Here is a 16376-nt window from a genome sequence, read left to right on the forward strand (position 1 = left end):
TGAAGGTATATAGCTCACTGCTAACTTGCCTTAATTCCAGGGGTACACTTTAGAGTATTCATTGACTTGGAAAATAAGTGGTATTCTCAGCTGAACTACTGAACATTAAACAAGTGTTTCATACGATGTCTATGGAATGTGGCTTGCTTGAGAGATTTACTATCAATGTTCTACTATCTGCCCAGAGGAGTCTAGGTAACTCCTGAGGAGTCAGACAAGTATTCCACCCTAATTCCTTGAAGAAGCTTCCAGGCTAGTGGGAGAGAGAGACACAGAGTGCTGCAAACAGTGGCCCTAATCCAGCAAAGGAGTATCAGAAATGGCCTCCTAGAGGTGACACTAAATGATTATCAGAGGGTGAGCCGATTTGTGGGAGGGAGAAGAATGGCACTCCTGGTGGGTCAGGATTCTTCAGCCCCTGAGGTCGGGAAATGCGCTCGTAACAGGTTAAGGCCTAAGCTGGATGAAAAGAGAACGAAAACACAAAGAAAGTGGAGGAAAAGAAAAAAGAAATGCACTTCATTCTCCACCACATGGCACACGCAAACTATTGCCTCGGAGGTTTGGGGGTCAGCGCTACAGCCGTGTCCAACAAAACACAGTGAGCGAATCCCGCAGTATCCCCCAGGAAAGCCGGGCTGCTCACTTCTGGAAGCCGCATCAGTCCTCCGCTCACCTGGAGGGGCCGACCTCCCTGAGCGACGTCAGGTGTGACGTCAGGAGTTCCGAGTCTCTCACTAAGGCTTCGCTCTAGCCGCCAAGTTTCCGTTTCTCTACTGCTCTTCGCTGAAGTCTCGGGCGGAAGCTTGGGGGCGGGCCCGGGGGCGGGTCTTCCGGGAAGCGGGCGCGCGGCAGAGGAAGGGCACGTCTAGGTAAGGCTGTTCGTGACTTTTAGGGGGTCGGTGGTGACCTATGCGCGATGGCTTTAGAGCTCCTGCGGAGGTCTCCAGCCTTGTAGAGTCGCCCCGAATAGGACGAGTCAATTTCATTAACCAGCTCGGCGGTCTCACAGGTATCACCCAAACAACTTGGCCTTTTCCTGCATAATTTGGGGAGTTTACCAAACGCAGGATGGTGGCGTAGTTTTCTCTCTGCCGCACTTATTCTCTTCCTGATTAGGCAGCGTACAAGGTTCAGTTTCTCTGCTCATCAAACGGCCTTCTGCACCGTAGCTATGGCGGGTGGAGGGTGCAGACTGGTTTTGTTATCAGCTTAAGAGAAATATAATAAAATAATATTTAAGAAAAATATTAGCGAAATGCCCATCAGTTGACTTCACATTGTTGCTTTCATCACAGGCAGGCGTGGTCGAAGCAGTTGGAGGGGGTTGGTGGTGTTCTGTTGAACGGAATAAAGCTTGATCTGTATTCAGAGCCATTCATTTCTCTCTGACCCAGTAAAATAATCGGTGCCGGGCTTTAAAAGTAATAAAGCATTGTGTTTAGACGGTTTTCCTGTGAAACACGTTTGCACCGTGTGTGAATTCCTTGAGGCCTGACGATTATCATGGCAGGCACTGTGCCGTGAGTTTTGCTTGTCAGCCTCACAACGCAGTGAAGCAGTGTAACTCTCTTCTGCAGTAAATGAGAAAACGAAGGCAAAGAATAGGTACTACTGCAAACGGAAGTACGGAAGCCAGATTCCAACCAGCATTTCTACTCCAAGGGTGGCAGTCTTCACTAACCAGTGGTTTTTGAGAAACCACTCTCCCCAGCAATATTTACACACACACGTTTCAGTATATACTTTTAAAGTTCCACGGAATTCACCACACTGAGGATACCTAGGTTAAGAACTCCTGTACATCAGCTGCACTTTTCGAAGAAAAAAGGCAAACCTAATCCAAAGCCAGTTATTAAGCCCGGCCTTTTAAATGCTTCAGATCTATCCAAAAGATCAAAGAAAGTTGTACTGTCATGCTAAGTAAAAATATGGGAATTTTCTCATTTGGGCTTAACATGCTTTGCTCTAGCACTTTTGAGAAATTTGTTTTTGCTTAGCCTTTCAAGTCCAGTTAATTTTTCATGATACCGTTTGCTTTAATTCAGATTTTTAAGTGACTATTCTGTACCCCTTAGAACGGCTTCAGTGAATAAAAATTGAATTTATTTGCCTTTTACTTTAATGTCTTTAATACAGGCATCTCTTTTTTTTTTTTTTTAAGATCAAGTTGAAAGATTCTATAAAGAGGCATACCAGGATCCTGCAAAGTCCTAGGTAAGGCTAATTTAAAAAAAAAAAAAAAAGCTACTAAAAAGTGGCAGTTTGCTTGTCTCAGGACCAGTATTTATGGACAGCAGAACTTTTTAGCTCTTTTAGCCTATGTAAAAAATGGCAATACCAAGCTCCTGTGCCATTCTTCAGAGACATAGGTCTATGCTTTGTAGGACACTCTAGAGCAGTAATTGATAACTGTAATAGCCATTTTCAGTTTGTTTCTACTTAGCAAGTGGGTCTTTGTTTCTAGTAAAGGATTTGGGTTTGGAGAGGCTTATTCTCTTTCTCCATCATAAAAGTTTTAGGACTCAGATTTTGTGATATGATCATATTCCATTGGATTCTCATGAGACCTTCTTATTTATGAGCTAGGTGTCTTGGTAATTCACTACATTCCAAGGTGGGCCTGGAAATAACTTAGCATCCCGTGATGACTTGAGTGACCACTGCCCTAATGAATCCCTTCCTTCCTTACTACCCATCAAGTTACCAAGCCACTGGTCCCCTCCCCTATGTTTCTCTGGTGGTCAGTGTTTGTAAGTGAGGCTGTCCAGGGAGGTACAGGTTCAGATGCATGGAGTATGCATCTGCTTTTCTGCATGATTAAGTGAGGACCAGGAATAAGCAAATGCCTCTATAAAGAACATACAAGCACCAAACTTTTGGGTTTTTTTGTGTTTAGGTTTTTCATTTGTGTGTTTTGTTTTTAGTTTACCATTCACTCAGTCCACTGTCATATTTCTCATATATCCTTTGTTTTCCAAAAAGGAAGCTATTTAGAGAAAATACGTAATTGTTCAAAAAACCCAGCTAATAATTAGCAGAACTTCAGGAGTCCATGCTGCCTCTTCATTTAAAAGTAAAATCATTTGGGAGTTCCTGTTGTGTCTCAGTGGGTTAAGAAGCCAAGATAGTGTCCATGAGGATGTGGGTTCGATCCCTGGCCTTGCTAAGCGAGTTAAGGATCCAGCATTGCCGCAAGCTGCAGCATAGGTCACAGATGTGGCTCAGATCTAGCATTTGCTGTGGCTGTGGCATAGGCCTGCCACTGCATTTCATTCAACCCCCTATCCCCCATTGTGCCACAGGTGTGGCAGTAGAAAGAAAAAAAAAAAGTAAAATGATTTGGAATTCAGAGCAGTTTCCTAAAAATATTGGGGAAAAAACGATAATTCCTACATCACCTGTAGATAACTGACTGTGGAAATACTGTGCAGTTGTAACAGAAATCTATTCTGTAGCAAAACAAAGGAAATTGATTAAGAAAGTTTGTTTTTAAGTTTTTTTAATCTGCTGTTTGGAAAAAAGATAACCTTAAAAGTAGAAAGAAGAGAGAAGATAATGCACTCGAAGGAACTTCTTGTAGCTTCTGAAGGCAACTTCTGGAAATTTGTCTTTAGAGGTTTATAGCCCTGACTTGTACGATTTTCTCTGTTAATGACTTTTTTTCTCACTGAGGAGATTATAACTCTGGCCCTAACAACCACAGTCCATCCCCATCCACACAGTGGGGCCAGAATTGGATGGAAGTGAATCTTGGAACTGAGAGCTCTGAAAGGAGGAAAAGGGAAGAGCAGGGCTTGCCGGGATCCAGGGTGAGGGTCGGGCCCAGAGTGGACCCTGGACCTGGCAGTTCTCCCGTTGCTGGCCTTCAGGTGGCACTATTGGCCCAAGACTGCTCGCTCCATGTTCACAATAGTAAATGGTTTTGAGATTGACCTTCTGAAACTGGTTTTTTTTTTGCTATTTCTTGGGCCGCTCCTGCGGCATGTGGAGGTTCCCAGGCTAGGGGTCTAATTGGAGCTATAGCTGCCAGCCTACGCCAGAGCCACAGCAACGCTGGATCCGAGCCGCATCTGCAACCTACACCACAGCTCACAGCAACACCAGATCCTTAACCCGCTGAGCAAGGGCAGGGACTGAACCCACAACCCCATGATTCCTAGTCGGATTCGTTAACCACCGCGCCACGACGGGAACTCCCTGAAACTGGTTTGAAGTCATCCTCTGCTCTTCAGTGGATCTTGGAATAGACATGAAAAACTCCTTAATTTAAATACTGATTTTAAATTGCCAGAGCAATTTTGAAACTTACTTGGCACCATTCCTCTTTAGGAGGGTTTTTTATATATTTCCTCCATTGGTTTTTCAAGATGAATTTAAGCCTCCTTTTTTCTATTTGGAGATCAACTCCTTTTCATCCCAGCTGAACCTTCCCTCAGGATACTCTCTTAGTCAACAAAAACTCTCATTTCAATGAAAAAATTTCACATAAATTAGCATATTCTGCCAACAGTTACCTTTACATTTGAACTGAAATGGAATGAAAGTTGTTCCACCAGCAACATTCTTTTCTTTTTGTTGTTGTTGTTGTTTAGGGCCGCATGTGTGGCATATGGAGGTTCCCAGGCTAGGAGCTGACCTGGAGCTGTGGCTGCCAGCCACAGCAATGCCAGATCCAAGCCTCGTCTGTCACCTCCACCACACCTCAGAGCAATGCCAGATCCTTAACCCACTGAGCGAGGCCAGGGATCGAACCTGGATACTACTTGGGTTCGTTACTACTGAGCCACAACAGGAACTCCTTTTATTTTTTTTTTTAATTGAAGTATGGTTGATATACAATATTATATGAGTCACAGGTGTACAATGTAGTGATTTGTCATTTTTAAAGGTTATACTCCATTTACAGGTATTATAAAGTGCCGGCGCTAGTCCTTGTGAACATTCTTGATTTTTATGTATCACCTACATAGTTGTTGATGAATATTAGCTGTAATTTCTGCATATTACAGACATCATTCTTATACTATTTCTATGCCTCCCAAGAAAAAGTTACTGTTTTCAGCTAACAAAAATTTAGCTGGTTTTCATTAAAGCAGAATATATAAGATGGAAGATAAGACAAGTAACATCACAATTCATCAGTGCCCTTTATTCAGAAATAAAAGGAATCTTTTGAGCTGTTGAGTTCATTTCTGTAAGACTACTATCTCTGTTTCTGCAAAATGGTTCGCAGTCTCTAGGCAGAATTCAATCCAGCAACCTAGAGGCTAAATGACCTCATAACTCATTAGCTGTCTCAGAGCCATCTGGAGCCCTTGAGGAGAACAACATTCAAAGGGCTGATAATAAAGACAACAGCATAATTATTTCTGCACCGTGATTAAACCTTTAGATGGCAAGCAGTCAGCATGTTTATTCTGCAGATTGCTGAGGTAGGTGTTTTTTGAAGGTAGAATAACAGCGCTGCGATAGGGTAACTTGTTTCCCTGTCCTCATCTAGCCTACAAATAGGTAAGCTGACTGTCAGTAAATAACCATTCCCCGAATCACAAATCCTTGACTGTAAAAAGGGTATTACAGTAAGAGCGTGATAGTACGTGAACACCAAATGTAAAAGTTGCAATTGTAGGAGTTCCTGTCGTGGCTCAGTGGTTAATGAATCCTACTAGGAACCGTGAGGTTGCGAATTTGATCCCTGGCCTCACTCAGCGAGTTAAGGATCCACATTGTTGTGAGCTGTGGTGTAGGTCGCAGACACAGCTCGGATCCCACATTGCTGGTGGCTGTGGTATAGGCCAGTGGCTACAGCTCCAATTAGACCCCTAGCCTGGGAACGTCCATATGCCGTGGGTACAGCCCTAAAAAGACAAAAAAAAAAAAAAAAAGCTGCAAATGCAAAGCATGCATGTACTGTGAATGTTTCTCAACCCTGAGGCACATCCTGCCAACAGTATGAAACTCATTCACGTGTGGCTTGCTGTGTTTTCATTTTCTAAAGCGTTCATTAGACAATCTGGAAACTTCTTAGACTAACCCGTTGATCTTCTCATTTTCTATAGGGACTCTTGCTCCTTGCTGCTCAAGAAATGTCTTCACTTTCAGAATATGCTGTGCGCATGAGTCGTCTGAGTGCTCGGCTATTTGGTGAAGTTGCCAGGCCTACCGATTCCAAATCCATGAAAGTAGTAAAGCTATTTAGCGAGCAGCCTTTGGCCAAGAGGAAGGAGACTTATGACTGGTATCCAAATCACAACACTTATTTTGCGCTTATGGGGACACTACGTTTTCTTGGCCTCTACAGGTAACAGCAAAGAAACACATAGAGCAACCTGTAAAAGATTTGTCTAGTAGATCAGAAAAGGAAAAAATTAGCCTTCTACCTTTACACTTTTGTGGTTCTTATAATAGTACCGAGAGAGTTCACAAGGTACAGGTGGTGGCGGGAAAGAAGTTTTCAAAATATCCAGAATGAGTATACCACCAAAAAAAAGGGAAACTTGGAGTTCCCATCGTGGCGCAGTGGTTAACGAATTCGACTAGGAACCATGAGGTTGTGGGTTCGATCCCTGCCCCTGCTCAGTGGGTTAATGATCTGGCGTTGCCGTGAGCTGTGGTGTAGGTTGCAGACGCGGCTCGGATCCCGCGTTGCTGTGGCTCTGGCGTAGGCCAGCGAGCGGCTACAGCTCCGATTAGACCCCTAGCCTGGGAATCTCCATATGCCACAGGAGTAGCCAAAGAAATAGCAAAAAAGACAAAAAAAAAGGAAACTTAATTATATCTAAAATGTGACTAACGTGGACTAGATACGGAGTTACTGAGAGATGTTTAATTAGTCATCACCTAAGAGTACTCATTGGATGCAGAGGAAAACTGGTCCAAACGCAGAAGAAATGCTGGTTGGTCACATGCAGGGTCCCTGCCCCGGGGCCCCGGCGTCCTAACTGCTGTGAGGAAGCCTCCTTTCTTTCCTGGTGGCCATGTTTTGGGATTTCTTACTTCTCACCATCTTCTGACATTTTTAGTTGGTACTAATTTGGTCTAAATAAGCTGTAGTTCACTTTTAAGAGTATGTGTAATTGACATTATAACAGAATAATACTGTGTCCTGGTAAGAGTTTTATGCTCTTTCTACTGTACATTTGTATGTATGGGAAGTGGGTGCTTAGGATGATATACTTCTCAGGAAAAAGGTCAAATGCCCGTGTAATCGTTTTCTTTAACAAATAGCCTAATTACAAACAAATCATGCTCATTATAAAAGAAGTCAAACAGCATCTAATTGTATAAAGCTAAAATGCCTACCTTTTTTTTTTTTTTCGGTCTTTTTATGGCCATACCTTCAGCATATGGAAGTTCCCAGGTTGAATCAGAGCTGCAGCTGCTGGCCTACACCACAGCCACAGCAACTTGGGATCCGAGCCACATCTGCTACCTGCAACACAGCTCACGTCAACACCAGATTCTTAACCTACTAAGCAAGGCCAGGGATCGAACCTGTGCCCTCATGGATGCTAGTCGGGTTCATTAACACTAAGCCATGATGGTAACTCCTTAATGTAACATGTTTTAATTGGACTTGTCTTAGGAGTCCCATCATGGCTCAGCAGTAATAAATCCAGCTAGTATCCATGAGGATGCGGGTTCAATCCCTGGCCCCACTCTTTAGGTTAAAGGATCCAATGTTGCCATGAGCTATGGTGTAGGACACAGACGCAGATAGGATCTGGAGTTGCTGTGGTGTAGGCTGGCAACTACAGCTCCAATTCAATCCCCAGCCTGAGAACTTCCATATGCTGCCCTAAAAAAAAAAAAAATTAACTTGGGATTGTTTGCTCTAGTATAATAAAATTATTAGTTCATTCCGTACAACTAAAGATTGTACATTCGTTTATCCAACAGACTTTTTTAAAGTACCTTCCATGTACAGGCACTTAGGATGGGCACAAGGGGAACAGCAATGAACAAAATAGATATTCTTAGTTAATGTATTAGATGTGATAATCCACGACATATTTTTGGATTTCTGGAATTGCTTTGAGGATTGCCATTAGTCTCAGCTCAGAAAACCAAAATTAATTTTATTCTTGCCCCAAATAAAATGTCATAGGAAGGCAGATGTCCTGAGTAGAAAATTAGAACCCATGACGAAATTAAATTCAGTTAATTTACTTGTTTGCTGCTACTCTCCATTTGTTTGAAAAGTAAAGCCTTGACTATCTTTGGGGGCAGAGAAAAAATATTTGACATTTAGTTATCCATGGAAAAGCATAACTATTTCCATGTATTTAGTCACTAGTTATGGTAAATGGTGCCTCTAGCGCAAGGCCTCCTGGGGAGTCAGGCAGAATAAAACTAGGCGATCTTCGTAAAGAACATATTACTCAAAGACCTACTCAAAGCTGGGAAGGGAAGCATCTTCTCAAAAAGAGTGATTCATCCAGTCAAGCAGGTGCCTGGCCTGGCTCCTCTGCAGAGACAAAGACCCCTGCCCTTGGAGCTTTCCTTCTGGCTCGGGGTGGTCAGAAATGGGGCGGGGGTGGGGGGTGGGGGGAAGAGGGAGAAGAACATATTAAATAAGGCAATTATGTGGTGTGTTACAAAGTTGAATGTGCTACTGGGGGAGAAAAAAGAGTAGAGCCTGCTGAGCAGGATCAAGAGTGCTGACTGGGCACTCATTGGGCGGGGAGAGGATGGGTCACAGGATGAAACAGGGCAGTCTGGGTTGGCCTCATTGAGAAGAGGAGGTTTAAGCAGAGACTTGCGGGCAGTGGGGGAGCCAGGAGGAACCTGGGAAGAGCTTTCAAGGCGGAGACAAGAGCAGAGCAAAGGCCTTGTGCCTCACGTGTTCCAGGAACAGCACGGGCTGAGGAGAGGGCAGTGGGAGGTAACGTGGATTGTGAAGGGCGCGGAGTAAAACTCGGCACAGGTTTGCAGGGTTGTAAACAAGAGCAACATGATCTGACTTATATTTCGGAAGAATTACTCGCTTTTTTGAGAATGGCTTATTTGAAGGCAGTCATAGCTCATCCCAGAGAGGTCTGTTGTATCGATCATGCTTGTGAAATGAAACATCATACCCTATAAAACCAATCTATTTTAAAATGGCCTGAGAGTTCCTGTCGTGACTCAATGGAAATGAACATGAATAGTATCCATGAGGATGCAGGTTCGATCCCTGGCCTTGCTCAGTGGATTAAGGATCCGGTATTGCCGTGAGCTATGGTGTAGGTTGTAGATATGGCTCAGATCTGGCGTTGCTGTGGCTCTAGTGTTGGCCAGCGACCACAGCTCCAATTCAGCCCCTAGCCTAGGAACCTCCATATGCCACAGGTGCGGCCCTAAAAAAAACAACAAACAAAAAACAACAACCTAGAGAGTTAAAAATTGGGCCCAGCAAACCCCTCTCACATTTAATTACTATGCCAGTATCCACACTTTCACAGATGAGGAGACCAAAGTGCAGAGAGGGAAGGTCCCTCATCCAAGTCGCACAGCTGCTAAACAATGGAGCTGTGATTTGAACCCAGGGTCAGATGGGTTCCAGAGCTTACGTATTTAAACCCTATACCATTTTAGGTATACTGAGCCCTTTGTATTCGCAGGTTACACATCTGCAGAGTCAACCAACCACAGATCAAGAATATTGGGGAAAATTCTAGAAAGTTCCAAAAAATAAAACTTGAATTTGCCATGTACCTGGAAGCTATTTATATAGCATTTGCATTGTGTTAGGTATTATAAGTCATGTAGAGATGATTTAAAGTATATAGGAGGATGTGTGAAGGTTATATGCAAATACTGTTTTATATGAGGGACGCAAGTATCAGTGGATTTGGGAATCTGCAGGGGGATCCTGGAGCCAATGCCCCGGGATACCGAGGGATGACGGTATTTGATCTTAGAATGCAGACATTTTTTCTCCTTCCCGCCCCCATCCACAGCATGCAGACGTTCCCTGGCCAGGGGCTGAAGCCACAGCAGTACCCAGAGCCATTGCAGTGACACAGCCACAAGAGTCCAGTCAGTCTGCAACTTACATACACCCCATTACGTCACACCCTGGCTGCCTTGATCCCCAGAGGACCTGTCTGTGGAGGACCTGTCCACTGATCTGGCTTCCTTCTGCCTGAGCTTTTCCCCAGCAGCCTGCTTGTATGAATTACCCACTGCCATCAAGGCAGCTTCCTCCAGACCTCTCCGCCTTGTAGTAGCTGCTAACCCCTGAGGCTCTCAGGGTCTCGTGCAGCTCTTGAAGCTTACACCCACTTTACATCCCCTTCAAGTGTTTCATCCTAGTGTCATAGGGAAATGTGGGGCAATTACTAGTGTTGTGTGCTGATTACACAGGTTTACGTGGGCTATCGTGGCATTGTTTCTGAGGGAAGCTGACTTAGAAATGAACTTTTGGAACCAGTCCTGTTCTTTCTGTTCAATCTAAGCATGTGCCTGTAGAAGTCAAAGTTTGACAGCCAGAACCACCTAAGAGAACAGGGCGAGACTGGTGTACTTTTCAGTCTGGTAAAAACACTGGCTAATTACTTTTTCTTTCTCCTTTCAGAGATGAGCATCAGGACTTCAGGGATGAGCAGCTGCGTCTGAAGAAGCTTCGTGGAAAGGGGAAACCAAGGAAAGGAGAAGGGAAAAGAGCAACGAAAAAGAAATGATGCTGGTCCGTCGGGCAAGGAGATGCCTTCCTTGGCGACTGAGAGCAGAAGGGCGTGTGTTTGTTGTCTCTCCACAGACTGGAGCCCTGTGAGCCCCCTGAGGTGAAGGTGCTTTGGAGGAACACAGTCATCTCCAGGTGGAAATCTAATCCGGTTGAATTGGGACTGGGTTCTTGAACATATGCTAATTGTGCAAAATTATTTTGGCCTTGGTTCTATAACCTGAGGTTTCCCTTATTCCCCAAAGAAAGGAACACATGATTATTGCTGAATGACTTGTTTGGGAGGGGATGGGAGGCTGGGGGAGTGGAGGGGAAACTCATTAAATGAACATCCTCATTACTGCCTTCTCACCTCCCCACTTAGCCGGCCCTAAACTCTTTCATCTCTCCGGCTGTTCAGCCACTGTCTCCACCACCAAGCTCACAAACTTCATGCGCCTCTCCACCTACTCCTTTGACAAGACCTGTAAGATAAATGTGCAGGATAAAAGGCTGTGCCTGGTCAGAGTATTAAGTATCTACCGTCCACAAGGTACAAGGTACCAGAGCCCTGGTAATACAGTGGTTGGCAAGAAATAGTCCCTACTAATACTATATAATTACATAAAAGCAGTTGTATTACAGGCCACAAAGGAAAAGTCTGGACTTCTGTGAGAATGAGAGTGTGGATGGATCAAGGGACCGATCTAGAGGGACAGCAAGAGGCCCAAACCTCATTAGGGAGCTTAAAGAAGGCCTTCCTAAAGAGATGATACTTAGGCTGAGCTCTGCGGAATAAATTAGAGTTAGGCAAAAGGAAAATGCTCGGGAAGTGTTTGAGGCACAGAGAACACCATTTGTAAAACCCTGAGGTAAGAAGAAATTGTCCTGTTAAAGGTTGAAAAACCACCACTAACACGCAGGAAGTGATAAACAGCAAATTCAGGACAGAGGTCACCTCCAGGAGGAGAAACAATGGGATTGAAGTCGGGGATAGAAGGGGTTTCAGTTGTGTCTGCACTGTAATTGTGTCTGTTACTTTTCAAGCAGAGAGGTGGATAAACAAGTGTTAGTTACGTTAACTTCAATATTTTTTACATGCCTCAAATATTTCCTAATAAAAAATTAACTCAATGAGTTCCCTTTGTGGCTCAGCAGTAACAAACCCAACTAGTATCCGTGAGGACTTGGGTTCAATCCCTGGCCTTGCTTAGTGGGTTAAGGATCAAGTGTTGCTGTGAGCTGTAGTGTAGGTCGCAGACACAGCTTGGATCCAGCGTTGCTCTGGCTGTGGTGTAGGCCGGCAGCTGCAGCTCCAATTCAGCCTCTAGCCTGGGAACTTCATTTGCTGTAGGTGCCGCCCTAAAAAGAAAAAAAACTTTTAAAGACTGCTAATTAGTATGGGTTGGTCATAGTGAAATAGACAAAGGCTAGACTATCAAGAGCTTTGCAAGTTCTGTGGGAAAGCGTGGACTTAACCAGAGGTTGGATTGTGTAAGATGTTTTCTCTGTGAAAGATGACCTGTGTACCTCCGGGGAGTTGATGTTCATTTTATTGTATTCTACCAGTGAGTTTCCAATGAGGTTGTGAGAGTTTCTCTGATTTTTTTTTCCCTAAGAATTCTAAAGATCTCTAAAGTACTTAATTTTTATTGTGGCAAAAACATAAATTTTACCATCTTAACTATTGTTAAGTGTGCAATGCAGGAAGCTAACTATATGCACATTGTTGTGTTAAATAAAGTATCGCCTTTTTTTTGGCTGCACCCACGGCACGTGGAAGTTCCCGGGCCAGGGAATCGAACCCATGCCACAGCACTGACAATGCCAGATCCTTAACCTGCTGTGCCACAAGGGAACTCCTAAAGTATCTTTAAGCCCTGTTTCTACCTCTCCTCAAGGAGGAAAAAGAAAAGCCACAGGCAGGAAGGAGCATGTATAGCAACTGCTCCAGCTATAATTTTCTTTCCCTGCAGCATTGAAAGTATTGGCAATAACTGCCCTGTGAATAATTCCTGAACTAGTAGAAATCCTGTGACATATGTTTAGATAAATGATATTTTTAAAGATACATAATCCAGATGGTATAGCTAGGGCTTACATTATAGTTGATAAAAATAAAAACTACCTAAAAACGGATGTTTTGTATCTGATAGCCACGAGTTCCAGCAGAAGGCTGAGAATCCATTCATGCAGAATTCTTTCTTGAGGATCTGCCACGTGTTTGACATGCTAATTATTGAGGACACAGATGAACAGCCTTAGTCCCTAAGATTGTGTGAATGAGCATGTGTGTGTATTACCAAGTATTAACGAGATCTCCGGGAGTGGCTCAGAAAAGTGCAGAGGCACTCTTACTCTTGGCCAGTCTAGCTTAGCCAGGCCAGTAGATGAGCTCCAGAGTATTGGGCTGAGAAACAGTTTGCAGCCTGAACCCAATCTAGCTAGGTGGATGCTGTGAGGTCATCTCCGCCTTTTGAAGAAAGACTGGCTATAAGAGGAACTGAGGAGCATTAGCTTGACACTTTTTTTTTAGGGCCACGCCTGTGACATATAGAGCTTCCCAGGCTAGGGGTTGAATTGGAACCGTAGCCAGTGGCCTACAGCACAATCACAGCAATGCCAGATACAAGAGCTCAACCTAAACAGCTCGTGGCAACGCCGGATCCTCAACCCAAGGAGTGGGGCCAGGGATTGAACCTGTGTCCTCATGGATACTAGTCAGATTTGTTTCTGCTGAGCCATGATGGGAACTCCTAGCTTGACACTTTAAGGAAAGTAACTGCATTCGATACCAATATTAGCCTAAGTCAGAAAACAAGCCAAGAAAACGTGTCGGTTCAACAATGGTCCCTGAGCCTCCAGGCAGCCTTAGCACAGTTTGATAGGGAAGCTGTAGACAGCTCAGCAGCAGATTGGTGTGGCGCTGCTCCATGCGGAAAACCAGAAACTAAAGCTAAAAGGCATTAGAACATGAGCTGTACCCTAAAACCGACTGATAGAGTAAACACTGTGAGCCTCAAAACAGCCTGTACTGGACAGCGGACCAGAAGGAAAGTAGAGGATAACAGGGAAGAGGTGACTCTTGACCCCATGGAACCAACACATTTCAGGACACCATCGACCCAAGGTTAAAACAAGAACTGCAACTAGAAGAGAAAAAAAAAATTTAACTGTAGGTTTAGGCTAGCCAGATTGTATAATTAGATTTCTCTGGTCAAAACCAAAACTATGTTTTCCCTAATGTTTAGTGTTTTGTGTGCCTGGAGGATTTCGCCCTTGATTTTTCAGCCTGGGCTTTGGATTCGCCTTAGAGGGTTGTGACATAGTTCTGCTTACTGGCTGTGAGAACTTAAGTCACTTACCATCTCTGAACTTCTTTCTGCCTCTGTAAAATCATGATAATACTTCACCAGATTAATGAAATATTTACATATTTGTGAAAAGGACTATGTAAACTGTAAAAGTTAGTCAAATATTTTTAGTTATTTGACTGACTAGTAGGAACTGCTATATTTTACTAGCAGATGTTTCCAATGCGGTATTGACAAATACCTGCTAAAAATAGGAAGTTGGCCACATTTACATGCAGCATGATAGGTTCAGGAAAAAGCAGGTATGGGATGCGTTTTATTATTTGTGTATATAATCATGGGGTCCAGAAACTCATTTCTTAAAAAGTACATACACATAATAATACTTTTATTTATGAAGAACTTCTACAAAATAAGTCAAAACTTAAAATTTCACCCTGTCTTTTTCCTTTTTCCTTACACATTTCTCCCAAAACTTCTCAGTTTCAAACTGAAGAGAGTTAGAGATAGGAACAAATTTTATGAGCAACAGAAAGAAGGAAGAGTCTTTTAACCTGCCAGTCCTGTCTTCATGGCCCTTAAGCACTCATTTGTAAGTTCAAAAGAAAGTGTTTCTTGGAGTTCCCGTCGTGGCTCAGTGGTTAACAAATCCGACTAGGAACCATGAGGTTGCGGGTTCGATCCCTGGCCTTGCTCATTGGGTTAAGGATCTGGTGTTGTGGTGAGCTGGGGTGTAGGTCGAAGACGTGTGGCTCAGATCCCGCATTGCTGTGGCTCTGGTGTAGGCCAGCGGCTACAGCTCCGATTCGACCCCTAGCCTGGGAACCTCCATATGCCACGGGAGTGGCCCAAGAAAAGGCAAAAAGAAAAAAAAAAAGAAAGCTGCCCAGATGCACTTTCTAACCTCACTGACGATCTGGCAGAATTAAAGTTCATATTAAAGTAAAATCTAGACTTAAACCAATGTAGATTCTGAAACATCTTCATCTTCATTCTGCTTAAGAAAACATGTTTTCTGAGACAGGATAGATTCATGTATGGAGAACTTCAGTGTCTGTTGCTGAAAACATAAGCTCCTCTTTATTGACAATCAAAATCGGTGCTCAGTGCAGAATCATCTTCCCAAAAGAGCCTCAAAACTACTAATTGACCCACTGAGTCTAGAATAAAAACAATACTGGACAGAAATTGAAGAGAACAAGGTTCTATCTAAAAAGAGCTCCCGGGAGTTCCCTAGCAGTTCATCAGGTTAAGGGCTCAGCCTGGTCACTGCTGTGGCTCTGGTTACATCTGTGGCTCAGGTTCGATCCCTGGCACAGGTACTTATGAATGCCATGGGCGTGGCCAAATAAAAAGTAATGAAATAAATAAAAAGAGTTCCAATCCGAGTATTTCAATGAATGTCTACACTGAGGTTTAAATCCAACCGCCTGATCCAAAGCCTGTACTGCCAACCACCACACTGTTGTAAGTGGGGTAACACAGGCAGAGAGAAAGGGTTAAGCAAATAGCATGTGTGAAGACTCATAAACAATAAAAACTCTGCTTGGCAAAGGTTATAATGGGCCTGGCAACCTCAGAGCCATAACCTGAATGAACCAATACAAGCCCTTAAGTTCTCTGTCCTTTTATGACATGTCAGTGTAGCACTGATCTGCAGAGTCTGAGGACTCATTAACAACTACCATTTGTTCAGGTTTTACTGTTTGCTAAGCACCATGCTTAACTCTTTCTATGAGTTGTTTCGCTTACTTTTTATAATAGGCCCCATGAAGTAAATATTCCTTTTTCCATTTTATATGTGAGCTGAAGTTCAGAGCTGTGGTTCTCAGCTCAGGTTAACCATTAGAGTCACCTGCAGGAGATCCTAAATGACACAGTAGATAGATCTTAAATGACACAGTAGAAAAGTTAGAATTAATTGACATTTTCAGGACATTATATCCCCCCCGAAAAAAATCAGAATATACATTATTCTGAAGTGCACATGAAACATTCTCAAGGATTGACAACATGCTGAGGCACAAAACTAACCTCAACAAATTTACAAGTATAGAAATTATTTCAAGTATCTTCTCTGAACACAATGGCATGAAACTAGAAATCAACCACAGGAAAAGAAATGAGGAAAAACTAACTACATGGATACTAAACAACATGCTACTAAAAAACCAATGGGTCAATGAGGAAATCAAGAAGGAAATTTAAAAATACCTTAAGACAAATGATAATGAACGGAGTTCCCATGGTGGCACAGTGGTTAACAAATCCGACTAGGAACCATGAGGCTGTGGGTTCGATCCCTGGCCTTGCTCAGTGGGTTAAGGATCCGGCATTGCTGTGGCTGGGGTGTAGGTTGCAGACACGGCTCAGATCCCACGTTGCTATGGCTCTGGTGTAGGCTGGTGGCTACA

At 43.5% G+C, this 16376-nt stretch overlaps 1 protein-coding gene across 2 annotated transcripts; it reads left to right on the forward strand.

Annotated features, from left to right (window-relative positions):
* Positions 1 to 813: 813 nt before the first annotated feature.
* MRPS33 (mitochondrial ribosomal protein S33) lies at positions 814 to 11179 on the forward strand. Of its 2 annotated transcripts, none has more exons than XM_047763580.1 (4): positions 814 to 872; positions 2165 to 2217; positions 6063 to 6304; positions 10562 to 11179. In XM_047763580.1, the coding sequence occupies exons 3-4, from the start codon at positions 6090 to 6092 to the stop codon at positions 10665 to 10667; spliced, it is 321 nt and encodes a 106-aa protein (XP_047619536.1). In that variant the 5' UTR covers positions 814 to 872; positions 2165 to 2217; positions 6063 to 6089; the 3' UTR covers positions 10668 to 11179. The 2 variants fall into 2 exon arrangements, with proteins under 2 accessions (XP_047619536.1, XP_047619537.1); XM_047763581.1 differs by lacking the exon at positions 814 to 872 and adding an exon at positions 879 to 1012.
* The last annotated feature ends 5197 nt before the right edge of the window (positions 11180 to 16376 follow it).

This window comes from Phacochoerus africanus, chromosome 16 (genome assembly GCF_016906955.1).
Source record: "Phacochoerus africanus isolate WHEZ1 chromosome 16, ROS_Pafr_v1, whole genome shotgun sequence".
In the NCBI taxonomy this organism is placed as follows: Eukaryota; Metazoa; Chordata; class Mammalia; order Artiodactyla; family Suidae; genus Phacochoerus; species Phacochoerus africanus.